Raw genomic sequence first — 27082 nt, 5'->3', positions numbered from 1 at the left:
GTCTGTATAAAGAAAATGTGGGGAACGTACCCCAAGCTGATGCATCATAAATGTTTAGGATTCCTAAAGCCTCAGGGATTTCTGGCCAATAGGCTATTTCTTGACCTCTGATTAGAAGGCTCACAGTTTCCTGCAGTAGCACTACTGTGGAGCATTCATGGAAAATACTTACGTAGCAATCCAGGGCTGTTTACTGAATTAATGTAACTGATGAAACACATTCTCTCCATCTTTTAAACTGAGAGCACTTCAAAACATGGGCTAAGAATAGGAAAATACTCAGGATCAGGTTGGGGGGAGGGAGCAAATTTTCCACGTTTGATAGGAAGTGCTTGAAATCCAGTATAAAATAAGCTCCACCAATTTCTTTTTGGATTGGAGTCAGACTTTGGAATTTTCAAGTGGCTGGTCATGTTCAAGCGTGCAATTAGCTGACTGCTCTAATTCGTCTTCCAAAGGCCACAACACACACTCCTGACCATAGCTGACACTAAAAAACACCTCCATGCTGTCTTGAGAACTGCTAGCTTGAAGTCTGTGCTGACCAGAGGATTTCTGCCTATTTGAATGCCCTCTGACGGTTTCCAAGAAGGCCTGTGCGGTACGCCCACAGAATAAAAAACACACTGCGCCTCTCAAGCCCATACATTTGTCAGAAGCGAAATAAATATCCGGTGCCTCTATTTTACTCTTCTTCCTGAACAAGTCGGGAACTATATTTGATCGTCTCTGTTTGATGCTAGTCCCTCCGAGTCAGACAGTTTCAACGTCTGGGTGGGTCTCCTCCAACATGCCATCAGGCTGGTCAGCTGGGCACTGAGCCCCTTAAATAGGCCTGAAGGAGAGGCAAAAAGAAGGTCGAGCTGTTTCGGCACCCAGTAGTTGGTTTCCAGAGACTTCCTTCAGTCACCAAACCTGTGCATCGATAGGAAGTGGCTATAGAGAAAAGCGTAAGCCTGCTACGGCTCCCTTTTTCCTTTCGGGATATTCATTTGTTAAGCCTCTGTGGGACTAGGATGTAAAGCTTTTCTATTGGACTTCTGTGTTATGAATCCCCAAGCAAGGCCTCTATGGTCAGCATCACCTACTCCGGGAAAGCTTTAAAAACCCTATGACAAGAGAGCCACGTGTAGGGAAAAAAAGAGGAGGAAATGTCATTCAGTAGTCCTATTTCAGAAGAAGGACAGAAGGGAACGGCGTGTAAGACACCACTGGTTTTTCCTTTAAGTCCATAAAGAACAAATGCCTTAAATTTCTCTCCTCTCCTACCCTTCTGCCCCCACCCTCCCACTCCCCGGAGTGTCTGAGGCTACTGCACAAGAAACACATCGGCTGGGGCTCTGGGCTCTGAATGTAACTTTGGGTGGGGCAGTGATAGCCTGGTGGCACTTTGAGCTACACACCACAGATCAGGATCACGGTCAACTCACAAGCCGTGATCAGAGGAGAGGGGCCGCCAAGATGACCCCCTGGAAGAAGCTGTGCCGTGTAGAGCAGCACTGGGATGTCTTCAAGTGCTCAGTTAGGATTAATCCCAGGAAAGATCACAAATACTCTGGCAGATGACCTAAACCAGGAACGATGCAACCTTGCAACCTTTCTCTTCCACTGTGGCATCTAGCCCAAAGACAGAGGTAGGAGATAAAATCCCAGGTGTACCTACCTCGAAATTCGGGATCAATTTTTTACTTCCCAAATCTTACGCCCCTTTCCCCACTTACCACAAAACTTGGGGCTTTCTGAGAAGTCGTGAAGGATCATTGCCTGACTATGCCATTAAAATACAAAAACACACATGGAGGTCACTCCAAAAAGGGTCCTTTCATGAAAAGGTATCTCAACACATGGCTGTGTAGATAGGGAATTACAGGAACTGCTATGAAAGGGACTTACACTCAGGCTGCATCCTTTTCTTCATCAAGAAATAGAAAGGGGGTGCTCGTCAATCACCTCTGCATTCTTTCTACTCAGCCCCAGATCAAATTTAAAACTGTCAGTGAGAAAACAAGTGAAATACCTAGTTTGCTGCTGGGGGCAGGTGTGTATCTGTAAGCTAATGCGTAGAAAATGAAATGGCTTCCAGCAAGATCTAAGCCATTCATAAAAGCTTTAAAAAAAAAAAAATCAGCACCGTCTCTTGAAGCATTAGACAACTTTTCCAACTTGGTTGATCTCAAAATAATGTTCACACTGAAGGGGTACCAAAGAAAATATACTGGTAGTTTATGGAAGGCAAAAAACTATTGACCCAGATTCTGAAACAGAAGGGTCTATACTCTTTTTTTTTTTTTTAATATTTATTTTTGAGAGAGAGAGAGAGACAGACAAAGCACGAGTGGTGGGGAGGGGCAGAGAGAGCGGGAGACACAGAATCCGAAGCAGGCTCCAGGCTCTGAGCCATCAGCACAGAGCCCAACATGGGGCTTGAACCCACGAACAGTGAGATCATGACCTGAGCTGAAGTCAGATGCATAACTGACTGAGACACTCGGGCGCCCCAGAAGGGTCTATACTCTTAAAGAAAATCCAAGTGAGGATCATTAAGAATGCTCATAAAATTCAGAATTAATTCTCTTCTTCTTTCCAATTCTCCTAACAACAAAAATGACTCGCTATTTTACACAACTGATATTCTTAAATATCAGGTTCTATAGGGACAGCAACACTGAAGGTTTGAGGAACTTCTTCTTTGAAAACTTCAAAGTTCAAGTGATTCAAGTTTTGTTTCTATTGCATATATACATATGCATATATAGTGTATTATGCGTTACGTATATATATGTATATAAATAGTATATATATATATATATATATATATATATATATATATGCATATTATATATACATATATATATTAGTAACCCCCTTAAGCAAGCCAGCCTGGCTGACATGAATATGAGTAAAAGGACACAGAATTAACAGCATTAACAGAGCTAATGGTTCCAGGAAAGCTAGAAAATGTCTATGGCTCAAAGTTTTTAAATTAATGAACTATGGTAGCTGAGACTAAAATTGACAGAAAATGAGAGGGGAACAGAGGCCTCAGAGGCCAGCCGGAAGATACTGGCAATGATTTTAGGAGTGTAGGGTAGGCACAGGGTTGTCACCCTACAAAGCACAATAATAAAGTATCTGGATTGTCCTCGTATGTGTGTGCACCTGTTAAAATTAGAAAGCATTATTTCAAGGTTCTCATTTTTTACATGTCCATTAAAAAAAAAAAAAAAAAGCTTTAATGCTTTGAATCTTCAGGGGGAAATTCTACATCAGAGGAAAAAAATACTCTAGTGAAAGAAAAAGCAACTGATTTTTTTTTTAAATAAATTATAGAAGAAAAACAGTTCCTGAAAAGGAAGCAGTTGATAATCAGGTCCACAGACCACAGGTCAAAATTAGGGGCCCTCACCCCAGCTGTATAGTGGAAAGATTTGAACATTTGAACATTTGAAAACTATTGAGATTCGGGACCCTCTCCCGACCAATGAAGTCAGAACGTCTGCGCGTATGCCTAAGCGACAGTACATTTGAAAGTTCTCTCGCGTCTTATAAATGAACAGCCAACGTTAACAGCTACTGCATTAAACTGGTGATTCTCAAAAGGCAGCTCAGCTTTCTTAAACTTTTCACATCAGCCTTGTTCTTACCAAGTTTTCCAAAGTACCCAGAATCCTGGGGAAAGGGGGACAGGCAGCCGAAAGGTTATAGGGAGGATAGTTTGAAAAGCCTTCCCTAGATAAGATGCTTTCCCTTTACCGCTCCTCTTGAGAACTACTGGTCTGAACTATCCAACGCGACTCACTCCCTTTTCCTAGGTGATCTTTAGACGTTTGGGGATAAGGAAAAAGAAAAACAGCAACAACAACGACAACAAAAACAAATGTTTGAATCCAGAAGGCAGGACCATGGGCCCATCTCAACCTGGCCAGTATGCCACCATATCCAGCACATTTGCTCAAGGAAAGCTCAGAGGAGGATACACCTCAGTAGCCCAGAGGAAGTACCAGTAAGAGGCATCTAACAACACCCCGTGCCCACTGCTCCAGCCCCTCTCTAGCCATTCAGCCAAAACTCAAACAAAAATGAGCAACGGTGGGCCGGCCTCATACGTCATCGGGGCCAAAGACCAGGGGTGACACGGGGACTGGGGCTAACCAGAAGTCCAAGAGGCCTTAGTTTCACAAACAACAGACGGTTGCTTTGTCTCATTGTGTTTCCCGATAAAAGCTGCATTCAGAACGCTTCTTCCAAAGAGCGTGGAGGCCAAGGAATGATAACATTGAGGAGCTGCGCTGTGAAACAGCCTCCAGAGGCCCAGCTCCTTCCTCAGAGGGAGCAGCCAGGGTCACTCCTCTCCCAGGGTCACAGCTGGGCTTGTCACTGTCTGCTTCTGCAGATAGGATGCCCATACCAACGAGCTCCATTTTGTGCTTTCCTTTTGTTCTTCTCCTCCTCTTCCAGGAGCACTTGCAATGGTCCTTAGGATGAGGTTATACCAGGCAGTCTGGTCACCAGGCAGAGAGGAGAAAACCATGCCCTCTCCCACTTTCCTCAATCCCACTGACAATTTCCAGGAAAATAAAATGTACATTGTTAGCAGGACTCCTTCCATCTTCCCTCTCCAACTTGGATTGGATTCCCTCCTCAGACCCCCCAGTACTGTCCATTGTACCCTCACAGGCAAGGATATCCCCCATTAACAAGTACTGTGTAGAAGGCAGCCTAGAAGACACGAGAACTACTCTACAAGACGTATAGGTAACTAAGTCACACTCTCCAACTCTCTACTGCCTGCTCATCCAAAGTAATTCTTTGCATCTAATCTACTCCCCAGCTCTAATCCTCCAATGGTCTGGCCACTGTTCTCTTAACACTCTAATCAACCTCAAATAGCCGATAGCTCTCATAAAGGAGTTTCTCACTTTTGTGACAGGAAGCATGCTATGTTTTCTGCTTGGAATACCTTTCCCTTCCCTACTTCCCTCACCCCTTGGAAAACCCTCATGTCGTCTTCAGATCAGGATCTATCTCTTCCCAAAACTCCATCCTAATGCCTTTCCTCTGAGTTCCCCAAATACCCTATGCAGATCTCCACCCCTGGACGTGCCATATTGAACCACAAGTACTGACTGATGAGACTCCACTACTTGGCTCTGACTCCAGTGAGGGCGGGGACTGGGACAAAGGCATCTTTGTTTCTCCAGCATCAAGGGCACACTCCATAAATGCTTTGGGAATGAAATGCATGCAGAATGGATTAAAACCAATGGAGGAAGTCCATGAGAAGTCCTCTTTGTCCTTAACACCGGCGTTTGGCAGATGGGGCTCTCTTACCACTGTGAGGTAAAGTCAACAAACTCTTCGGTGAACTTGTCTCCCGGGAGCTGTGGTGAGGGCTCCTCTACCACCTGTTTGAGCTGTTGGAAGGGAGTTCCCCAAGAGTCATAGGGAAACCGAAGGATCGCCAACTCAATCTAGAGGGGAGAGAAAGACAAGGGGACAACAGCTTACACAGAGCTACTTTAGGGAATCCACTGTGTTCTGACCCAGAAGAGTCAGCAGGAACTCCAAAGGTGAAGTTCAAGCAAAATTGGGGGAGAAATAAACTAACAACATGTTCTCTATTTGTCCCCAATTGCTAGCACTAGGGATTGTCAAACGTGATGTTACTAGAGGCAGCCGATGAAGCCTATTTATCACTGGGTCCTCCCCAAAAGCCACCGTGACACTTAATAAAATTGCAAGCCAGCAATATTAAACTTTGGGATGTAAAGCAACCAGGTTTTCCAATGTTTGGTCTGAAATGGAATCCTCACCCTGAGACCTTGGCGGAGTGTACATCTGCTGCCATCTGCAGGCCCCTTGCTGGAATGGAGAAGAAACAAAACAAAACAAAACCAAACCCTGGGACCAAATGACGGATCTTTTTTTGGATGTGAGTAAGGCCACTTTGCCATGACAAGACTATCACGTGTCTTCTGGGCAGGGATGTGAAATAACTCACAGGATTTAATCAGCTGCTGTGCCTGGAAAGGAGCCAGGCCCACAGTGGATAATTCCAGACCTTGGTGATACACTGAAAATTTATGACCACCAATGTCACAAACAAAGCACTAATTGTATAACTTTAGGACTGCGCCTAAGGAGATTATCCTGTGTGTTACTATGCCCTTTGGCTATATATGACCCCACTGGCCAAGACTTCTATCATAATCCTATTCTGGAAAGCACAGCCTATGTCCTGGGTGACTCAGCTCTGTCAGGCTCCACATACATTAGCACTCATTGAGAAGCTTGAGCCTCGATTAAAATAATTTAATTTTCAATATATTTTTTAATGTTTATTTATTAATTTTGGGGAGAGAGAGAGAGTGCAAGGAGGGGAGGGGCAGAAAGCGAGAAAGAGAGAGAAGCCAAAGTCGGCTCCGCACTGTCAGCACAGAGCCCGACGCAGGGCTCGAACTCACGAACCGCGAGATCGTGACCTGAGCTGAAATCAAGACTCGGATGCTTAACCGACTGAGCCCCCCAGGTGCCCCAAATAATTTAATTTTAACGTTTATTTATTTTTGAGACAGAGAGAGACAGAGCATGAACAGGGGAGGGTCAGAGAGAGAGGGAGACACAGAATCCAAAGCAGGCTCCAGGCTCCGAGCTGTCAGCACACAGCCCGACGCGGGGCTCGAACTCACGGACCGTGAGATCACGACCCGAGCCGAAGTCGGACGCTTAACCGACTGAGCCACCCAGGCTCCCCTAATTTTAAACTAGAAGGAAAACTACGAGCAGCTGTAGTCAGGATTCATTGTACAGATGAGGATAATAAGACCGTTCATGTGACTCCATCGGTTACTCAAGGGCATATGACCCGTTAGAGGTGGAATAAAGACGGGGTTCGCTCAATCCCAGGGTGGTATTTCTACGACACCACACTGCAGACAACCATCACTTAGAACCTCCTGCTATCTCAGGCCGAAAGCAGAGGTTTCTGGACCCACACTTAGGGCATTTGCCTTCCGGTCTCAGAACCCACCCCATTTCAGCTTCATGCCCAGAACCTCACAGACCAGTGCGATCATTACCATTGTGATGCCCAGACTCCAAATGTCAGACTTCACACTATATCCCTTCTGATTGAGCTCTGGGTTTATTCTTTCGGGCTGGAAAGGAGACGGGAAAAGACAAATGAGATGACATTCTTAGCTCCACAAAGTCTCTAGGGGTGGGGGTGTCACCAGCTGCCAAGTGAGTTGTTTTAAACTTGTTAACCTGCCTCCCAGGCCAAGAAGACTCACTACTGCAAAAAATATTGACGCCTCCGTGGGATTTTTTCCGCCTTCTACAGGAGTCTGTTCCCGGAGGCAATAATGGAGCAAAGTCCCCCCCAATTCAAAACTAATTTCAATTTCGCCTTAAGAAGAAATAGGAGGTACACATTATAAAGCTACTCTGCCAGTCTAGAATTTTCCTTGTGAAAAACACCAACATTCCAGAACTCAATACTAAGAATGCGCAAGCGTCCCTGAGAGACTCCCTGAGATCAGCTCAGCACTGATGGGAAGGTTTTCAATCCCAAGGGCAAACTTATTTCCAAATAGAACACAGAAGCCCCTTCATGTTAAAGGGGGTCCCGAGGTCTCTGCCCATGGCAACGAATCTTCACGGCCATGAGGTTCTCTCAGGACTAACCTCCTTGTCTGGTTGGGGTAACTTAAATTCTGTTCACTCTTCTGTCCCCAACAAACAAGATAACACCCCCCCCTGCAACACAGTATGAAAAATCTGTGTGGGCTGTATGGATTTTACTTACACGTTTTTCTTTTTCCAAGTGATATACCTCTTTTACTTGCTTTTTATTAAAAAATAATAGTACGTAGGAAGCAAATAACTAAGGATTACAGACAGAAAATATTTAAGAAAAAAATAAGACGGAGACTATTTCTTGCACCGTAAGCACATTTCCATTTTCCCTCTGTGGCCATCCATTTCCTTTTTCCTGGCGTGGTTTGCTTGTGTCTGTGTTCCCAGATTGCAGGCCCCCTCCCCCCACCCCCCGCCTCCCCCACCAGCTGGCATACTTACGGCCATGTAGGGTTTGCATCCTGCATCAATAGTTTTAGCGACAGAGTCTACAAGGTAGCCACTGATTCCAAAATCGCACATCTTTACTTGGCCCAGAGTGTTGATCAGCACGTTGGAAGGCTTGACGTCTAAAAGCAAGAACCAGGAGCCCATGATCCCAGCCTGCTTTGAAGATCCATGTGTCTACCACCAGGGGGCCTGAAATCTCCATTCCCCCTCACCTTCCCTTCCCTCTGAGGCCCAACACAAAAGTCAACAGCCATTCCTGACTCACGTCGTAGACCTTCCTGCTTTCAACTTTTCTATTTCATGTTTTGTCCCTCTCGTAGGATTGCGAATCCATCGATGGAAAGGGCTGTTGCCTCTCTCTATTGCCCCCATACACGTAGTAAAAACTTAAAAAGCTATTAGTGAATCAAATGCCCAGTTCCTTGGGCATAGTCTCTATTATGCAAAATGAATAAGTTCCAGAAATTGGCTGTACTACATTGACCCTGTAACAAACAGTACTGTATGGCACACTTACAATTTGCCATGAGTGTAGGTCTCATGTTAAATGTTCTTGTGACAACAAAATCATTTTTTTAAAGCCCGGCTCATCATGACCTATTGCACATTAAGAGTAGGAGTAAGGGGCGCCTGGGTGGCTCAGTCGGTTGAGTGGCCGACTTCAGCTCAGGTCATGATCTCATGGTCCGTGAGTTCGAGCCCCACGTCGGGCTCTGTGCTGACAGCTCAGAGCCTGAAGCCTGCTTCGGATTCTGTGTCTCCCTCTCTCTCTGCCCCTCCCCTGCTCATGGTCTGTCTCTCTCTGTCTCAAAAATAAATAAAAACATTTAAAAAAAAAAAGAGTAGGAGTAAACAGACCACAGAATGAAAAGGCAGACTGCGATAAAATGATATATCAAATCTGATCAAAGCAACCAGTTTTTTTTTTTTAATTTTTTTTTAACGTTTATTTATTTTTGAGACAGTGAGACAGAGCATGAACGGGGGAGGGTCAGAGAGAGGGAGACACAGAATCTGAAACAGGCTCCAGGCTCTGAGCTGTCAGCACAGAGCCCGACGCGGGGCTCAAACTCACGGACTGCGAGATCATGACCTGAGCCGAAGTCGGCCGCTTAACTGACTGAGCCACCCAGGCGCCCCCAAAGCAACCAGTTTTGATGGAAGCCTCTGCAAGGGGCTTGTCAGAGGTCACATAGTGTAAACTCATCAGAAATCCAGAAATTTCAGACCACAAAACATACCCCCAAATAGATTACCGTTATCTCTGGATAACGGACTTAGAAATTACGGTCAACTTTTTTCCTTTGCGATGCTTTTCACAAAGCACACGTAATCAACAGAGTTATTCTAAAAACATTAAAAATTATCCTTTATAATGTTTTCCCTTACACTGAACAGTGGACATGCACATTTTATTATTTTTTATACTTCACTTATACATTTTTAATACAAACGAAATACTTCCTAATTTTGAAATAAATCCTTAAAAATAAGTTTCCTGTTTGTGGGTAATCCACATTCTTCTGTCCATCTGGATTCTTGCCCACTTGCTCCTCCTCCTCCTCTTCCTTCCTATTTTTCCAATTTTTAAAAGTAACAATGATAGTAATAACAGCAATAACGGGCACTCTCTGTAAGGCATTTGGCATCACTTTCAGACTCAGAGAGTGTAAGAATTACCAAACCCCACTACCCTACTAGCTATCCATACTTTCCATTAATTTTTCCTCAGATTTGGTTGAGTGCATCTTCAAAGTAGCTTTCTTTGACTATAGTCACCCGGTGCTAATCATTTCCTTGCTTTGTATTCTACCTAGACTGCTTCCATATTTGGCACTCTTATATTTGCAATGTGGTTTATTTTCTCCATGCATTTGTTGTATATTTGTCTTATTTCCCTATCAAGAATCCCTTTATGGAATTTTAATAAGAATATGTTCTGTTCTCAGATACCTCTTGGGGTATCTATTATAGTGCTGCATAAATGGTAGAAAAAGGAGTATAAGTGATAAACGGATACATGAAAGATGAACGATTGATACACGGGTGGATGGATGGATGGATGGGTGGGTGGATGGATGGATGAAAGACGGCAGGCCAATCAATCAGAAGGAAAAAAGAGGAGGTAGCGGAAGAAGAGACAAATCTACCAATGTTTTCACTTTATCCTGCCTCCTGTTGTCTGAAAAAGCTGTGCTTTATACCAGAACTCTTCCAACTTTAAGGTATACAAAAATTACCTGGGGATCTTGTTAAAAATGGAGATTCAGGTGGTCTTGGGACCCATGATTCTGCTTTTCTAACAAGCTCCCAGGTGCCAGCCAATACGAGATGCATTTTTATCCTTTTCTCCAAAATTCTCAGTAGGGTAATCCCAGAGCTGTGTCTGGTAGCAGGTGTTTTATATTCAATTTAGGTGTAATAAAAAGCCCATGTCTTCGCATGTCCTCAGACAAGATAAAAAGCGGCTACTTATCTGATTTGCTATTCATCTGGGAAGGAAAACCCCTCAGTTCTATTGCCTAACTCAATTCCACTTCCATCCATTGGGGGAAGAACAATCTGGGTGAAAGAAATAGATTTCATAAAAGGAACAGCTAAAGCAACACCATGGATGCTTACCTCGATGAATGACAGAGAGCTTACTGTGTAAATGTTCTAACGCCTTTACAATCTGCAAGAGAAACACAAGATCGATTTTTCTCCATCACTGGAAAGAAACTGAATGTTAAGTATACCCAGGTTTATTATCCCTGGCTTAACGTCATAAGGTGAGGTATTTTCTCAAATAGTGGTGGCCCTATCCAGGAAAACACAGAGGAAGCTACACTAATTGGACTCCACCCACCAGAGAGGACCGGATCTCACAGCGTCTCCCTCCTCTAACTGGTGTTTCATTTGGTCTCCAACATTTTTTCTCTCCACCCTCATGAGCCATTAAGAGAGCAACCTTTTTTTTCCATTTCATTTTCTTCTGCTTCCTTCTATGCCCTATTAGCCCTAAGAAAATATTTAAAAATCTACAAGTGAAAATCAAAATAAACTAGTATCAGGATATAGCCACCAGGAACGTGGTCACAGCAGATGAATCCGCTGCTTAGAGACATTTTAACTGAGAGTTTACCAAACCAAGTCAGTGGTAGAATCTTCTACATGGTGCCCAGAAAGAAAACAATTCATTCACTCATCCACAGATGTACTCGTGCATTCAACAGACATGAATCGGAGGGAAGTTCTAGTCCAGCTGGCGTTTCTTCATACTAGGGAATCAGGGACACCTAAGGTCTAGACTTCTCACATTCTCCTTGTAAGTAGGGTTCATGATGTACTCACAGAAACTGCTATTTTCCCTAAGATGTCCTCTGGAATTGTTTGGCCTTTGTCAATCACTTGTTTGTAGAATTTATCTAGCGACGTATCCATGAGTTCCATGCAAATCCAAACATCACCCTGGAGACCGATCGGTTCAGAGACGGTTAGTAAGGAGAGAAAAGGAAAAAAAGAGGAAACAGTTAACACCTGTCAGGAAGAACTCTTTTTTTTTTTTTTTTTAACTCGAGTTTTTGGAGGAAATGGACGATTTCCCTTCCAGACCTCAAAGGAACTTACAAGGAAGCAAGTCTGTTTCCAAAGAGTCAACTAGCAGATTGCCAAGCAGGAATTACATACCATCACCCACTCCTTGATAGAGACTAGGACCTAAATACCAAGAGCCACACCAGTTATGGAATGAACAACTTAAGAGAATAAAAGGCACACGACAGGGAATATGGCCAATGATGTTATAATAGTGTTGTATGGTGACAGATGGTGCCTGCACTTATGATAAGCACAGCATAATGCACAGAGAGGTTGAATCACTCTGCTGTACGCGCAAAACTAATGTGACATAGCGTGTCAACTCAGATTTTTAAAAAACCTTTTAAATAAACAAATACATCAGTACTAATAGCCACAAACAGTAGATTCCCAGAAATATAAGCCTTTATTGTTACTGCCCTGTAGGAACTTAGGTCTCCATGCCTGCTCCATGTCTGATCTCCCACACGGAGTGCTGGCAAGAATCGAAAAGCTGGTCAGAAGAGTGAGTTGAAGCATCACAATCCGTGTCACGGTAAAATAAAAGCAAAGGTAAAGCCAAGAGATACGCTTAAGCCTCGAGGGTACATAGACAGGCTAAATAAAGCTTATCCACTGGTCAAAAGACTAGAACATATCAGATTTTACAAAATCTATCTAAATTAGCCTATAGACAATTGATATAGACCACTCTGCCGAAATAAACCAAAACAGAAAGGAGAAAGGGAGCCTCAGCATCTTCAAAAGGGCTAAACACATTTAAAAATACTACGATTTCAAGCCAACTTTGTGGTGGGGCATTGTCATCATTGCACAAATACAAAACTGTCTATAGAAGACATGCCAGGAGCGCCTTGTGGCTCAGTCGGTTACGCTCAGACTCTTGATTTCAGTTCAGGTCCTGATCTCATGGTTCGTGAGATCGAGCCCACGTGGGGCTCTCGCGGAAGGAGTCTGCTTGGGGTTCTCTCTCTCTCCCTCTCTATCTCTGTCTCTCTGCCCCTCCCACACTCATGTGCACGTGCTCTCTCTCCCTCTGACCAAATAAATAAACCTAAAAAAAAAAAAAAAAAAGAAGATGCGTCAAACAAGAAAGAGGACCATGACCATACATCACGTTGATGTAATTAGAGAAACTTCCTTTTAAGTTACTGTTCTCTTCAGATTTTGAATTGACGGATCACCTACCTCCCGGAAGAGTGCACCATAAAAGGTGACTGTGAAAGGACAGTCCACTGTCCTCATGGAAATATCCAAATCCATCAGTAGCCTTTTCTGCTCCTGGCTATTTACTGTGGCCCGGATCCGCTGAATGGAAACGCATGGAAAAATTTATGATTACTGCTCTGAGGATGAGTCAGTTAATAAGGCAGGGACCTTAAGGAGTCCCATCCTGAAAATACTACAAAATTCACAGCACAAGTTCTAGCAATGACCTTTCAAGTATTTGTCCTAGTGATGAGTTATTTGTAACAAATGAGAAATATGGAAGACTTTCACTGGATTTCCTGAAAAATCCCAAGCCCTCTGACAATATATTTTGGAAAACGTGCAAACGTTGGGGAGTGTATTTCCAAGTCACAAGAACAGTCTGCTTCATTATGTTATGTATGTTCAGTTCAGAGACCACAGTATCCATTACTTCGTGGCTGATTTGGGATCCCACAAAAAAACCTCAAAGGCCCTCTTTGGGAACAAGTAAGAATATTTGGATTAAGTAGCAACTGTGAAAGAACTGACAGAGCTATCGGAAATGGACAGAATCAAACAGAAATGGAGAAAATGTTCATTCCTATCCCAGCGCTTCTGAGAGAAGAGAAATCTGTCACGTCAGTAAATGTAGCCTTAAAGAAGCACGATTTTGCTATTAAATGAGCATAAAGATACAATGTTACTAGGCTTCCAGGGTGCCTGGGTGGCTCAGTCGGTTGAGCATCCGACTTTGGCTTGGGTCATGATCTCGCACCTCGTGAGTTCGAGCCCTGCATCAAGCTCTGTGCTGACAGCTCAGAGCCTGGAGGCTGCTTCAGATTCAGTGTCTCCCTCTCTCTGCCCCTCCCCCACTCATGCTCTGTCTCTGTCTCTCAAAAATAAATACACATTAAAAAAATTTTTTTAAAGATATAGCGTCACTAGGCTTTCAGATTTTTTGCCTAATTAGCAAAAAGTCTGCAGAAGAACAAATTGAAAAATCTACAAGGTAAGGGAAAGGTATCTCCATTCTCCAAAAACAAAGGGATCCAAGTCGTCTGACCATCCGCTTTCCTAACAATGGTCCAAATCCATGAACTCATGGAGAGAGGGTAGTTCTCCAAAGCCCCTCAAGAAATATGCAGTGATTCTAAGTTTCTTTTTACAGATCAAAAATGATGCAAATTCACTCAAGATACATTTTACTCTCCTGTTTTCCACAAATGGAGACAATGCTGGTTTCCTGATTTTTCAGGGATCATTCTTCAAAAACAACAGAATATAGAATAAAAAAGACTTTTAAGACATAACAACCAAACGCAATTTGTGAACTTTTATTTGGATTTGGATTTCAACAACCACCAGGCAAAGAAAACCAAACAACTTTGAGATGATCAAGGCAATTTTAATTTGGAGCTGTTATTCCATGCCATTAAAGAAGTACTGTTCATTCTTTTAAGCGTGATGATGACACGGTGGTTACATAAAAAAATTAAAAGGAGGGGGTCAGATTTATCAGTTAAAAAAACTGGGGTACCCGGGTGGCTCAGTCGGTTGAGCGTCCGACTTCGGCTCAGGTCATGATCTCACAGTCCGTGAGTTCGAGCTCCGTGTCGGGCTCTGTGCTGACAGCTCAGAACTTGGAGCCCGCTTCGGATTCTGCGTCCCCCTCTCTCTCTGCCCTTCCCCTGCTCGCACTCTGTCTCTCTCTCTCTCTCAAAAATAAATACACACAAAAAAAAATTAAAAAACAAAACAACAACAACAATAAAAACCAACTAGTAGATGTAACTCATACCCAGGAAGCCTTTTCCACACATTTGGCAGTCACTAGGGTTCCCTACAATTAATATTCTTTGTTTTACTCCATTGAAGATTGTTTTGCTTCTATGAAAGGAATTGATCTGGAACTGAGATGGACGAACATATACACCACAGACAGAAAACGTTTGGGGACCATCGACTCTACCTTCACCGCCATGATCTGCCCGCTGGGCACGTGTCGCATCTTCTCCACGACCCCGTACGCACCTCGCCCCAGTTCCATTATTGGTTCCAGATCATCTGCCTTCACCTCAAAGTTCTACAAGAGAGAAAAGGAATACTGCAGTAGTAAACAAAGAAATAAAGGACACAGTCTCTTTCATCCTTTCTCTGGCTTCTCCCAACATTCTATGGGTTATTTCTGGCCCACAGGCTTCTTGTCTAGAAGCTTATCCAGGCAGCCATTGAATGCAAGATGCGCCATGGGAAGTTTAGACTCGCACGGTGTGCCACCTGCTGGTCACGGACAACACAGAGATCCAGCTCCAACTCAGCTTCCAAATTGCTCAGTTTGCGGGGCTCCTGGTGGCTCAGTCGGTTGAGCGTCTGACTTTGGCTCGGGTCATGGTCTTGCGGTCTGTGAGTTCGAGCCCTGTGTCGGACTCTGTGCTGACAGCTCGGAGCCTGGAGCCTGCTTTGGATTCTGTGTCTCCCTCTCTCTCTGCCCCTCCCCCTGCTCATGCTCTATCTCTCTCTCTGTCAAAAATAAATAAACATTAGAAAAAAAATTTTTTTCAACTTGCTCGGTTTGAGCTGTCTACACTGTGCTTTCTTAGCTCTGCCCCCTTCATCACATGTGTCACCCATTTGCTGACTGATGGCAATGAGATCTACCCTTGGACTTTAAGGAATGTGTCCCAAAGCAAATCATCTACTCTCCTCAAACACCTTCCATCAGGACCTCACCAGCCTGATTTCAATAAGGCATTCAAAATAGCAAGAGCACATATCACATCTGCTTAAACTCAAACTTTTTGACCCATCTCTTTATGGCATGTAATGGAAAATAAACTTTTCAATGGCCAGTCAGAAAGCATATATGGAAAACGGTCAAGATATTAACTGGCACACATGATTTTTCTTACCTGATTTCCAATAGAAATGCAAGCTTTGGAGTCTAAGTCTCGAGGTGGCCTAAGAAAGAAAAGGGGTAAAGAAAAACCATGAAATATTTAGTCAAATATGCCCTTCTCAAATCACATACAACTGGAGAGATGTTTTTTTTTCTGCAGGATTAAAGTGGAAGTTCATCAGTAAAATTAGGCAGCACAAAAGTGTTAGTAGTGTGGGATTTGGAATAAAATAAAATTTGGGTTTAAATGACTTAATCTCTTTGAGCTTCTATTTCTTCTTTAACATGGCCGGCATATAGTAAATATCCAATAAATATGATCTTGGTGTAAATAGTTATACAAATAACCATACTATTCTAGTAAGTCCCAAACTTCTTCTTTCATCCGAAAACACCAATGTGCCCAATTACTCCATCACATTTTCCCACAATTGTTTTCTTTTAAGTTTATTTATTTATTTTGAGAGAGAGAGAGAGAGAGAGAAAAGAGGGAACACGCACAAGAGCAGGGTAGGGGTAGAGAGAGAGGGGGACAGAGGATCCAAAGTGGGCTCTGTGCTGACAGCAGAGGGCTTGATGTGGCTCTCCATCTCATGAACCATTAGATCGTGACCTGAGCCAAGGTCCGATGCTTAACCAACTAAGGCACACGGGTGCCCCTCCCACAATTGTTTTAAAAAAACAATAATTAGCTTATGGTTATGTTAACTCACCATAATAATTCCAAATCTATCTATTCCCCACATTTACAGATGGAAAAAACATCCAGAGAGGCTGATGTGACTTGTCCAAGGTCACAACTAACCCAGTGACTTGCCCAAGGTCACAACTAACCCAGGTCTCCTGGTTTGTGATCAGAATACTTTCTGTTCTATCAGGCTGTCTAATCCGGTTGTGATATTTCTTCCATACATAGTGCACGTGCAACCCAGGGGTCATCTCAGAAGCCAGAGGTTGGCTGATTTTGTGTCTCCATAGAGAAAGCACACAGTCCCCTCATGGGTATGTATTTCTACTACTCCAATACTACCTGGATTGATATCAATCCACTCAAGAGAAGGTTGTTTGGCCTTGGCCTTGCCACTAATTAGGAGCCGCGAAAAGCATTTTCTTGAAATAAATGCACCCAAAGCATCACTAGAAAAAGACAAAAGGATCCCAGTGCTGGCAGAATCAAGGGTGACCAAAGAGAACCAGGTCCTCCTAAGGGGACATTCCATGCCAGAACTCTGCCTCTACAAAAATACAAGAAAAAATAGAAGACAGGGAAGATGAAAGGAAAGGAGAGAAGAATCCTCGTGTGTTATAATCCTACCCCATGTGCTGAAACTAAATAAAAAAAAAAAAAAAACAAGAAAAAGAATATAAACACAGGTATAAACATAAATTTAAAGTTTTAATGGCAAGCCCTCCCTCACCTCAAAATCCCTTTGAAATACATAGAATACCTAAAATAAAGTTTTTCTATACTAACGTAAAACCAGGGAGTAGGAGGAAGAGATTGAGAGGAAAACACACACAACCACACGCACACACACGTACACACACACACCAGTGATGTTTTTATAGATCTTGTGTTTATGAACAGGGAAATTTTCTTCAGAAATACGTTCCAGAGGATTAAGTCTCTAAAAATCTGATTTCTCATTCTTAAAATTTCCAAAACTGTTTCTTTCACGATCAATAGTTTGTACTAATTGCAATGCAATTCTGAAATAAAGACAGCTATTACTTGAAACATGACTAACATAAACAGTAAAAAACCTTTTGCAATTGTTCAGGACTCTTCCTTTTAAAAAGTATGAAGGAACTGGGGCACCTGGGTGGCTGAGTGGTTAAGTGTCCGACTTCAGCTCAGGTCATGATCTCGTGGTTTGTGAGTTTGAGCCCTGAGTCAGGTTCTGAGCTGACAGCTCAGAGCCCGGAGCCTGCTTTGGATTCTGTGTCTCCCTTTCTCTCTGCCCCTCCCCGACTTGATTGCTCGCTTGCTCTCTCTCTCTCTCTCTCTCTCTCAAAAATAAACACTAAAGAAAAGGTATGAAGCAACAGAAATGTCACTGGTCATTTGGGGCTACCTCCATTTTCTTGCATGAGGGCATTGGCTAAGACCCCTCCCAGCTCTGGTGTCCCAGTATCCATGTAGAGTTTTGCAAATTACAGCCCGTGGCCCAGCTACTAATTTTTTTCAAGTTTAAAAAGTTGTGGAAAAACAATTTATGAAGAATATCCAACAGAGGCCACTGTGGCCCGAGTAGCCTGAAATATTTACTATCTGGACTTTCACAAAAAAAAAAAAAAAAAAAAAAAAAAAAAAGTGTACAGACTCAAGTGTTATACTAACCTAGCATTATACCTCTACCTAATAGGAGGAGGTCATGCCATTTTCCAGAATGAGAGAAAAATGGAACCCAGAAAAGCTCAGTGGTTTGCTAAAGCCATACAGCCTAACAGAGCTGAAAATAAAACTCATGTCACTTGAATCTGTCTTGACCTAAAGAACCAGGTGAAGTGCTTTACCTACATCTCATTTAATACCTTAAACACACACACACACACACACACACACACACACACACACTCCTATGAGTATCATTACTCCAATGGTCCAGATGAGAAACCATCTGGTTCAGAGTTTAACTAACTTGCTCCCAAGTGGTAAAGCCATGATTTCAATCCAAGTTTAATTGAATCCAAGGAACTTACTCTCAACACCCAGGTCCCCTCTAATGAAAATGATCAATCCACCCGAGCCTGAGGCCTTTGGACTCATCAAGTCTGCCAAAAGCATCAAACGATGCAGCCAAGACTGACAGCTCATATTAGATTAGTTGACACCGTGTTCTGTCCAGACTGGGCATATTATTAGTCTGCCTGGGGCACTGAGTCTCTGCAGGAGGTTAAACTGTGGGTGTATGTTCTCCATTGCTTATTCAATATTTTAGACCTGTGGGGACAGAAGCAAGCTTATTACAAAATTCCCTCCCTGGAAGGCCAAAGGTACTCCAACGGTCACCTAGTATTAGCTTTTATAGGAACAACAAGCTTCGGCATATTATAGTGATTATTTATTTGTAATTCTAAGTAATAAGTGATCAGTTTACTAGGTGTTATGACAATTATTATTCGTCTATTGGGCCAGAGACTATGCTAGACCCTTTATTATTTTTTAATGTTTATTTATTTATTTTGAAGGGGGGATACTGAGAGAATCCCAAACAGGATCTGCACTCACAGCACAGAGCCCAATGTGGGGCTCAATCCCATGAACCACAAGATCAGGACTGACCTGAGCTGAAATCAAGAGTCGGACACTTAATCGAATGAGCCATCCAGGCACCCATGTGCTAGACCCTTTATATAAAATATCTTCTTTAATTTACACAACTCTTAGAGGGACTATTATCTCTACCTTAATGGGAAGAGTTGACATCAAAACAGACTAAATAACTTCCCGTCATTCAAAGACATGGTGAAATTAGAACCCAGAGCCTCACTCTAACGTCTTCTCAACTGCGAGAGTAAAAGATCCTGCCTCTTGTTTCACTAGCCACAGACTATCTGGCCACACTCTCTACCAGTCCGACATGTGGCTAAGAGCATATACTTGAAAGTCAGAGAATCCTGACTTTGCACACCAGCTCTTCCACTTAATAATAACTATTAATAATTATTAAGTGGGGGCACCTGGGTGGCTCAGTCGGTTAGGCATCTGACTCTTGATTTCGGCTCATGGTCTCATGGGTTCGTGGGTTCAAGCCCCGCATTGGGCTCTGTACAGACAGCATGGAGCCTGCTTGGGATTTTCTCTCTCCCTCTCTCTGCCCCTCCTCCACTCACTCTCTCTCTCTCTCTCTCTCTACCCCTCAAAATAAATAAAAACATTTTAAATAATTATGTAGCGGATTAGTAATAATAACAGCAACAACACTTGGAGCAGCCTTCTTTGAGAAATCCCAAGGGAAAAGGCTAGACACTTAATAGAGGTTATGACGCCTAAACCTCACAGCAATCACATCATTATTTATTCTCATCTTTCAGAAGAAGAAACTAAGCCTCCGTCGAGTTAGATAACTTGCCTAAGGTATTCATTCAACTAGTGAAATGTAGATCTCAAAGACGAACACGGGCCAACTTACTCGAGCCGGAACTCTTACCCATGAAGTGATACTCAACTGTTTTGAGCAAGGCACCTGACCTCGTACAGGTCTGTTTTCTCAGTAAGAGTAACAGTAACGGCCTCCTGAGCTTCTTGGGAGGTTAACTGGAATAATACTCACTAGCATCGAATCAATTCAGAATTAGCCGCTGCCAGTCCACTAAGGGGACAGCTCAGAGACCTGAGCCAAAGATACACTGGCATCACTTACTCAAAGAAAGAGCTCCAGCAGAGGGACCACACACATGGAACTAGGAAGAATGGAGCTCTGTCCCAGGATATTTATTTTTGTGTAGTACTGCAGAAGAAGGCAGGGTATAAATGGTAAGAGTCACCAAGCCAAGCTCAAAAACTTGCCAAGAAAAACACAAAATGTGGAAGCTACTTCTTTAGGAGTACAAATTTAAGCATTAGTATTAAAATAATAATAATAACAATCATAATAATAATAATAGGCTCTCCATGAGCTGGAGTGGTATTGTCTACAATAATAAAATGATACTCTTGGCTTTACACAGTAAAAAAGAAAATCATATTCAAAGTTTATTCTACCACATGAGGGAAAGAACACAGAAATAGTGTAGCATTACGTAGGCTTTCATTCACTTGTTTATACCAAGGAAGGATTTATGATGGCTTTCAAAAATTCATAAAATGCAGAAAATTAATATCAGTTAGAAACTAATGAAGACTAAAAATGTGAAGGGAAGGAATGTAAGAGAATTGAGAGGGTGATATAAAAATGTATTACCAAAGAAGATAATAAAAATAAGGGCAGAAATCAGTAAAATTGAGAAGCCAAAAATTAAAAAAAAATTTTTTAAGTTGGTTCTTAAAAAAACAAACAAACAATAGTATTGATACACCTCTAGCAAGACTGAAACATTTAACAAGAGAGGACACACAAATTACCAATCTTGGGAAAAAACAGGGGATATCACAATATATCCTGTAGCCATTCAAAGAATAATCCAGAAGTACTATGAACAACTTTTATAAACTCAACAACTTAGAAGAAATGAACCAATTCCTTGAAAACCACCAATGACCAAAACTTAGCCATGATGAAACAGGTCATCTGAATAGTCCTATAACTACTACAGAAACTGAATTTGTATTTTAAAAGCTCCAGAAAAAGAAATATTTTGGCTAATTTTGTTTCATAGACTTTATGTGTCTACCAGAAAAAAAAGAAGAAGAAGAAACTCTTACCAATTCATTTTATGAGGCCAATACTACCTTAATATCAAAACCAGAAAATAATAGCACACACCAAAACAAAACAAAACAAAAACAAAACAAAACAAAACAAACAAAACTCAAAACAACCCACCACAGACCAACATCTCTCATGAACTTAGACACAAAACTTCTCAACAAAATCTCAGCAGATTGAGTCCCACAGTGTATAAAAAAAATAATGTACCCATAAACCAAGTGGAATTTATTTGGGGTATGCAAAACTAGTTCAATATTTAAATATCAATCACAATGTAATCCACATCAACAGTACAACGAAGAAAAATCTATGATCATGCCAAGTGATGCAGAGAAAAGCACTTAACAAAATTCAAAGCACATTAACAATAAAAACCTTTGGTACCCTACAACTAAAGAAGAACTTTTCAAACCTCAATCTACAAAACCTACCATCCTGCTTAATGGTTAAAGACTGGTCGCTTTCTCCTTAAGAACAAAGCATGGTTGCCTGCTCTCATCAATCTTAAGTGACACAGCATGGGACATTCTTGCCACTGAAACAAAGCAAAACAGTAATAATAATAATCTTAATCAAAGTTTTAAAAATACAGCTTGCAAAGGAAGAAAGGAAACTGTCTCTATTTTCAGAAGGCATGATCGTCTCCATTGAAAGTTCTAAAGTATCAACAAAAATGCAAAATAACAATAATAATAATAATAATAATCTACGAAAACTCAAAGAACAATTAAGTGAATTCAGTATGGTCGCAGGATAAAATATCAACACAGAAAAATCTATTGCATTTCTATATACTGATTCCTAACAAGTGGAAACCAAAATTTTAAATGAAGTTATCATTTATAATTGCTCTCCACGAAATGAAATACTTGGGTATAAATGTTAACAAACCCTAATGCAGGAATGCCTGGGTGGCTCAGTAAGTTAAAGTTCTGACTCTTGATTTCAGCTCAGGTCATGATCTCACAGTTTGTGAGTTCGAGCCCCTCACTGGGCTCTGCACAGATGGAATGAAGCCTGCTTGGGACTCTCTCCCTCCTTCTCTCTCTGCCCCTCCCCTGCTCGTTCTCTCTCTCCAAAGAAATAAATAAATATTAAAAAAAAAAACCTGATGTAGAGAATAGGTATAATGAAACTATAAAATACTGATGAAAAGAAATCAAAGAAAATCTAGATACTTGCAAAATCTACCAGGCTCATGGATTAGGAGATTCAAGTTAGTAAAGATGTCCATTGTCTCTAAATTGATCTATATGTTAAACACAATTTCTACCAAAATCTCAGCAAGTTTATTTGTAGACACAGACAAGCTGATCTAAAACTAATATGGAAAAAATAAAATAAAAAAATAAAACTAATATGGAAACAGAAAAGCACTAGAATAGCCAAAATTATTTTGAAAAACAAGAACAAAGTGTGAAGCAAAGTGTTCTTAAAATTGTCACCAAAAGCATGATCCCTAAGAAGAAAAATTGCTAGACCGGATTTCATCAAAATAAAAGAATGAAGAGACAAATTATAGATTGGGAGAAAATGCTTTTGAATCACATACCTGACAAACTCTTTATGTCTAGAATATAGAAAGAACTCTCAAAATTCAACATTAAAAAAGCAAGCTAATTAAGGAATAAGAAAAGATGTGCACGGACACTTCACCACTAAAGATACATGGATGAAAAACAAACACCTAAAAATACTCAGCACCATTCACCATTAGAGAAACGAAAATCAGAACTGCAATGATGTATCACTATACATCTATCATAATGGCAAAAATGGAAAATAGTGTTAATGTTGGCAGGGACGCAGAGAAACTGGATTATTCATAAACTGCTAACAATGTAAAATGGTACAATCATCCAGAAAGTACTTTGGAAGTTGTTTCAGAGCTAAAAACAGACTTACCATATGACCCAGCAATTGTACTATTGGACACAGGTCCCATGGAAATGAAGACTTATTTTCAAGCAGGAACTTGTTTTTATCATTGACAGCCCCAAACTGGAAACTACCCATATCTCCTTCAAAGGCTAAAGCGTTAAACATAGTGTGGCATATCCATACCATTGAAGGGGGTCAGCAATAACAAGGAATGAATTATTGATACACGCAACAACTTGAATGAACCTCAAGGAAACTATGCTGAATGGAAAAGCCAACCTCGAACAGGAGGAGATGCATGATGCCATTTATGTAACAACCATGGAACAACAAAATGGAAATGGGGAGCAGATTAGTGGTTGTCAGAGATTTGGGCTACAGGTTAGAGGTGGGCATGGCTCTAAGGGAATGACGCCAAAGAATCTTACAGTGTTGATATAGTTGAGTATCTTGCTTATGGCTGTGGTTACATAAGTCTACAGATATGGTAAAACTGCATAGAGCTACACACACACACACACACACACACACACACACACACATACACACACACACGAGTACGTGCAGTACTGGTGAAATCTCAGTAAGTTCTATGATTTGCACCAATGCCACTTTGTTTTGATATTGTGTTGTTGGGGGGGGGGCGGACACAAACTAGGGGAAGAGTCCATGGGACTTCCCTGTACATTTCTGTATAATATCCTGTGAATCTACAATAATTTCACAATGAAAAGTTCTAAAAGTGTATCACGTAGAGTCCAATTCAGATAGTACAGGGAAACAATATATTTGACTCTAAACTCTCTAGAAACCAATCAGAGGGGAAAAGTTATTAATTACACAGGTCTTAGGTCCAGAGGAAAAAACAAAAACAAAAAGACCAAAAGAACTAACCTCAATAGCAGATACGGAAGGAACCTTATCCTGTAGAGCCTCACGAAAGGAATCGTGCAACGTGAGCTTGACCCTTGAACTATGGTGTGGAACCCTGACGACAAGCCCTCCACTCCGCTCTGCACTTAGGAGATTCTTCAGTGGAATGCAATGGCAATAGCCTCGACAAAGTCTTACGGTAGACATGATCATTTTTACCAGCACATTCCAACACCAGGAGGTGCACTTACTGATAGGATGGGTCATGGTTAAGTCCAAAACCCTTTTGAAAGGGAGGCACCTTTGTAGAGATGAGCAAAGGCCTTGCAAACTCAAGCTTCAATTGGGATGGCCTTTCTTTATGCTTGCTCTGCCCCTCCAATACTCCTGTTATGACTTTTTTCCTTGCAATTTCCATTCCTCCCAAGCAGATGCTTTATAAGCTGGTCACACTTCCAGCAGGACAGGGGGGTACTCTCACTCCCCCACAGAGTGAAAAAGAAATTAAGAGGGAGAGAACGGGAGAGGGTAGCCTGCTTCACCAGGACTCGAGCTCACTTAGGGATCTGGGCCAAAGCCTCTGCTAATTAAAAAAAAATGCTCCTGTACCTCATTTTGCCCTCTATTTATATGGGATGGGATTTAGGTGTCAGGATGCTGAGTCCTTACCAAATTCCTTCTTTCCATCTCAACTCATGTTTTACAGTAGTGGCTTTACACGGGGATTCGCTTGTTGGCCCAAGCCTACAGGGAAAAGGCAGAAAGTCCATGTCCAGGAACCTTTCATAAGACTCCATCTGCCAAATGACTTTGTGACACTCAATTTTCTGCCAACCGGTAATGTGAGACACTGAGTTCAAAGTGACCCATTCGATATAGACTGACGGACCTATTCCAGGTCCATGGCTTTCCCCTTTAAAGGGCTCTTCTTTCTAACAATGCTTTCCATAGTCGAGGCATTGCGCACCAGTCCAGAAATGAAACCCTATTCCCAGGAAATCTGTAAAGTGGAGTGTTTGGATTAAGACGATGATCTTGCCAACTTACGTGGAACTGGTCTGAGGTTGTTCAAATGCTTCTTTTGGAATTTTAAGGCCAGGGTTTCGCTTCCTGCCTATGGGGGAAAGACATAAGGATAAGGTTAAGGTCTAAATGACAGCATGAGAGTGGGGACAGAGACTGCAGCAAAGGAAAAGGGCTAGCCTGGGAATGTGTTGCTCTCATCTCCCCATTCAGAACCCCACCTCCCACCCGGGAAGCCTGTGAGTGACAAGCACCCAAGCCCCAGGCAGAGCACAGCTTCCCAAATGCTCTGTGGTCGTGGATGAAGTTTTTCGCCACTTACGGGTGAAAATATCCTTATTAGAATGCTAACTCTCTTTACCCAGGAAGACCTGCCCTTTCCTCCCTGCTGAGAGGTGGTCATTCTGAGTTCTTCATTCTTTCTCGTACACAACGATGATGATGGTAGATGGTGTCGAATACAAATTTTTTCCCCTTTAATGTCAGTCAAATGTAGTCACCCTCGTCTCAGCATCTTACAACTTTCTAATTTAATCTGTAAACATCTGATAGAGTCAAGTCTGGAGGTAAAATAAACAATACTTTCCCACGCTTCTGTCCTGCCCATTTCTCAACCACCTGCCATATAAGCTGAAACGCCTAAAAGATGGAGAGAGTATTTATTTACATTTACCCTGTTCCAAAAAGGAAGAAGGATAATAGATGGGCTCATGCAAAGAGGTTATCGCCTCTTTGGGGGCCAGATGGGAATGTAATCCATGTGTTCATCCCTGAGCTGAAACTACAGAGAATTTGGCTCAAATAATTGTTGCTGATGAATAAAAAAAAAAAAAAAAAAAAAAAACAAAGAGCAGACTGAGAAATGCCAGCTCAGGAGGCAGATCAGAGAAAACAGTCTCTTAAGGGCCCAGGATTTTCCTCAACTAAGGAGATTCTGTGCCTCCTTCCTTTCTCTGGTAGGAGAAACCAGAACAGAGCTGGATCAAATGCCCATGGTCCTCCTTTCCTTCTCCCCCCACCCCTGCTCTACATCGCAGGGGTGCACACTATGGCAATGACGCAAGCCCCATAGAGGGTCGGGTAGACGTGGACGGATAGAGACTCTCAAGATGCAAAGAAACTTAAGACATCAAACAGTATAACCTCCTGGTAGGAAAATGACATCCAAAGGCTTCCATGATTGCTCAACATCACAGAGCCAGCAATGACCCAGTCGGAATCAGAATCTAAGTCTCCAAAACCCATATTGGAGCTCATTCCCCTAGTCTATAATGGAAGGAGTTTAGAGATGATGAGAGGAGGGGGGCAGGGGAACATGGGATTATGAGCTTTTAAAAACTCGGCTTACATCTGGTACTTCACTCATTAAGTGACCGCCAGAATCACTGTTCACCTGACTCTCGATATCCTCAACTGTAAAATGGGGAAATAATACCAATACCTACCTTCCTGGGCTGGATATGAGAACTATGAGGTGTCCCATATGAAAGAACACAGACATACCTTAGCTAGCTGTTAATTATAATCATTCAGAGAAAGAATGTATATAATCTCACTGGGTGTTGTATGGAAACCAATCTGACAATAAATTTCATATTTAAAAAAAATGAGTCATTTAAGGGGCGCCTGGGTGGCTCAGTCAGTTAAGCGTCTGACTCCTGATTTTGGCTCAGGTCACGATCTCACGGTTCGTGGGACCGAGCCCCCCATCAAGCTCTGCATTGACAGTGTGGAGCCTGCTTGGGATTCTCTCTCTTCCTCTCTGCCCCCACCCCCCGCGTGCACTCTTTCTCTCTCTCTCAAAATAAATAAACATTTAAAAAAAATCACTGCAGAAATTCATAAGCACAATTGGTCAGATTATCACAGCCCAAGACAATGTGCAGTTGAGTCTTCTTTTCCCCCTCTATGCCTTCAAAGTCCAAAATGAAGATCAATTCTGCCAAATTGCATAAAGGCAAGAAAAAATATGCTTGGCAGCGGTCAGTGCAGAGAAAGCCTTTTGGGTCCACCTTCATTATAACAGGTCTTCTCGACTCTCTCCTCCTTTGGGCTTACCTATGTGTTTTATAAGACTCAAGACTCACTATTCACCTCCTCCTCCCAGAGTTTGGAAGGCCGCTTAGCACATGTTACTACGTTAGTCAGTTAGGCAATGCAAAGAACTGTGTCCGTA

General features: G+C 42.1%; 1 protein-coding gene across 2 annotated transcripts in view; it reads right to left on the bottom strand.

The window, feature by feature from the left end:
- Nucleotides 1–27082, bottom strand: part of MAP2K6 (mitogen-activated protein kinase kinase 6) — a 121574-nt gene that overhangs the window by 19170 nt on the left and 75322 nt on the right. For both annotated transcript variants that reach the window (XM_060645564.3, XM_060645565.3), the window contains exons 2-10: nucleotides 24931–24997; nucleotides 15768–15816; nucleotides 14828–14941; nucleotides 12856–12975; nucleotides 11422–11538; nucleotides 10711–10762; nucleotides 8080–8207; nucleotides 7080–7157; nucleotides 5332–5471 (exon numbers count right to left, since the gene is read on the bottom strand). In XM_060645564.3, the coding sequence (XP_060501547.1) occupies nucleotides 5332–5471; nucleotides 7080–7157; nucleotides 8080–8207; nucleotides 10711–10762; nucleotides 11422–11538; nucleotides 12856–12975; nucleotides 14828–14941; nucleotides 15768–15816; nucleotides 24931–24997 (865 nt within the window). The remainder of the gene's footprint in view (nucleotides 1–5331; nucleotides 5472–7079; nucleotides 7158–8079; nucleotides 8208–10710; nucleotides 10763–11421; nucleotides 11539–12855; nucleotides 12976–14827; nucleotides 14942–15767; nucleotides 15817–24930; nucleotides 24998–27082) is intronic.

The sequence above is a fragment of the Panthera onca genome, chromosome E1 (assembly GCF_046562875.1).
Source record: "Panthera onca isolate mPanOnc1 chromosome E1, mPanOnc1 haplotype 2, whole genome shotgun sequence".
Taxonomy (NCBI): Eukaryota; Metazoa; Chordata; class Mammalia; order Carnivora; family Felidae; genus Panthera; species Panthera onca.
Note: the sequence above shows the minus strand (reverse complement) of the source record. Positions and strands in the feature narration are given on the sequence as shown.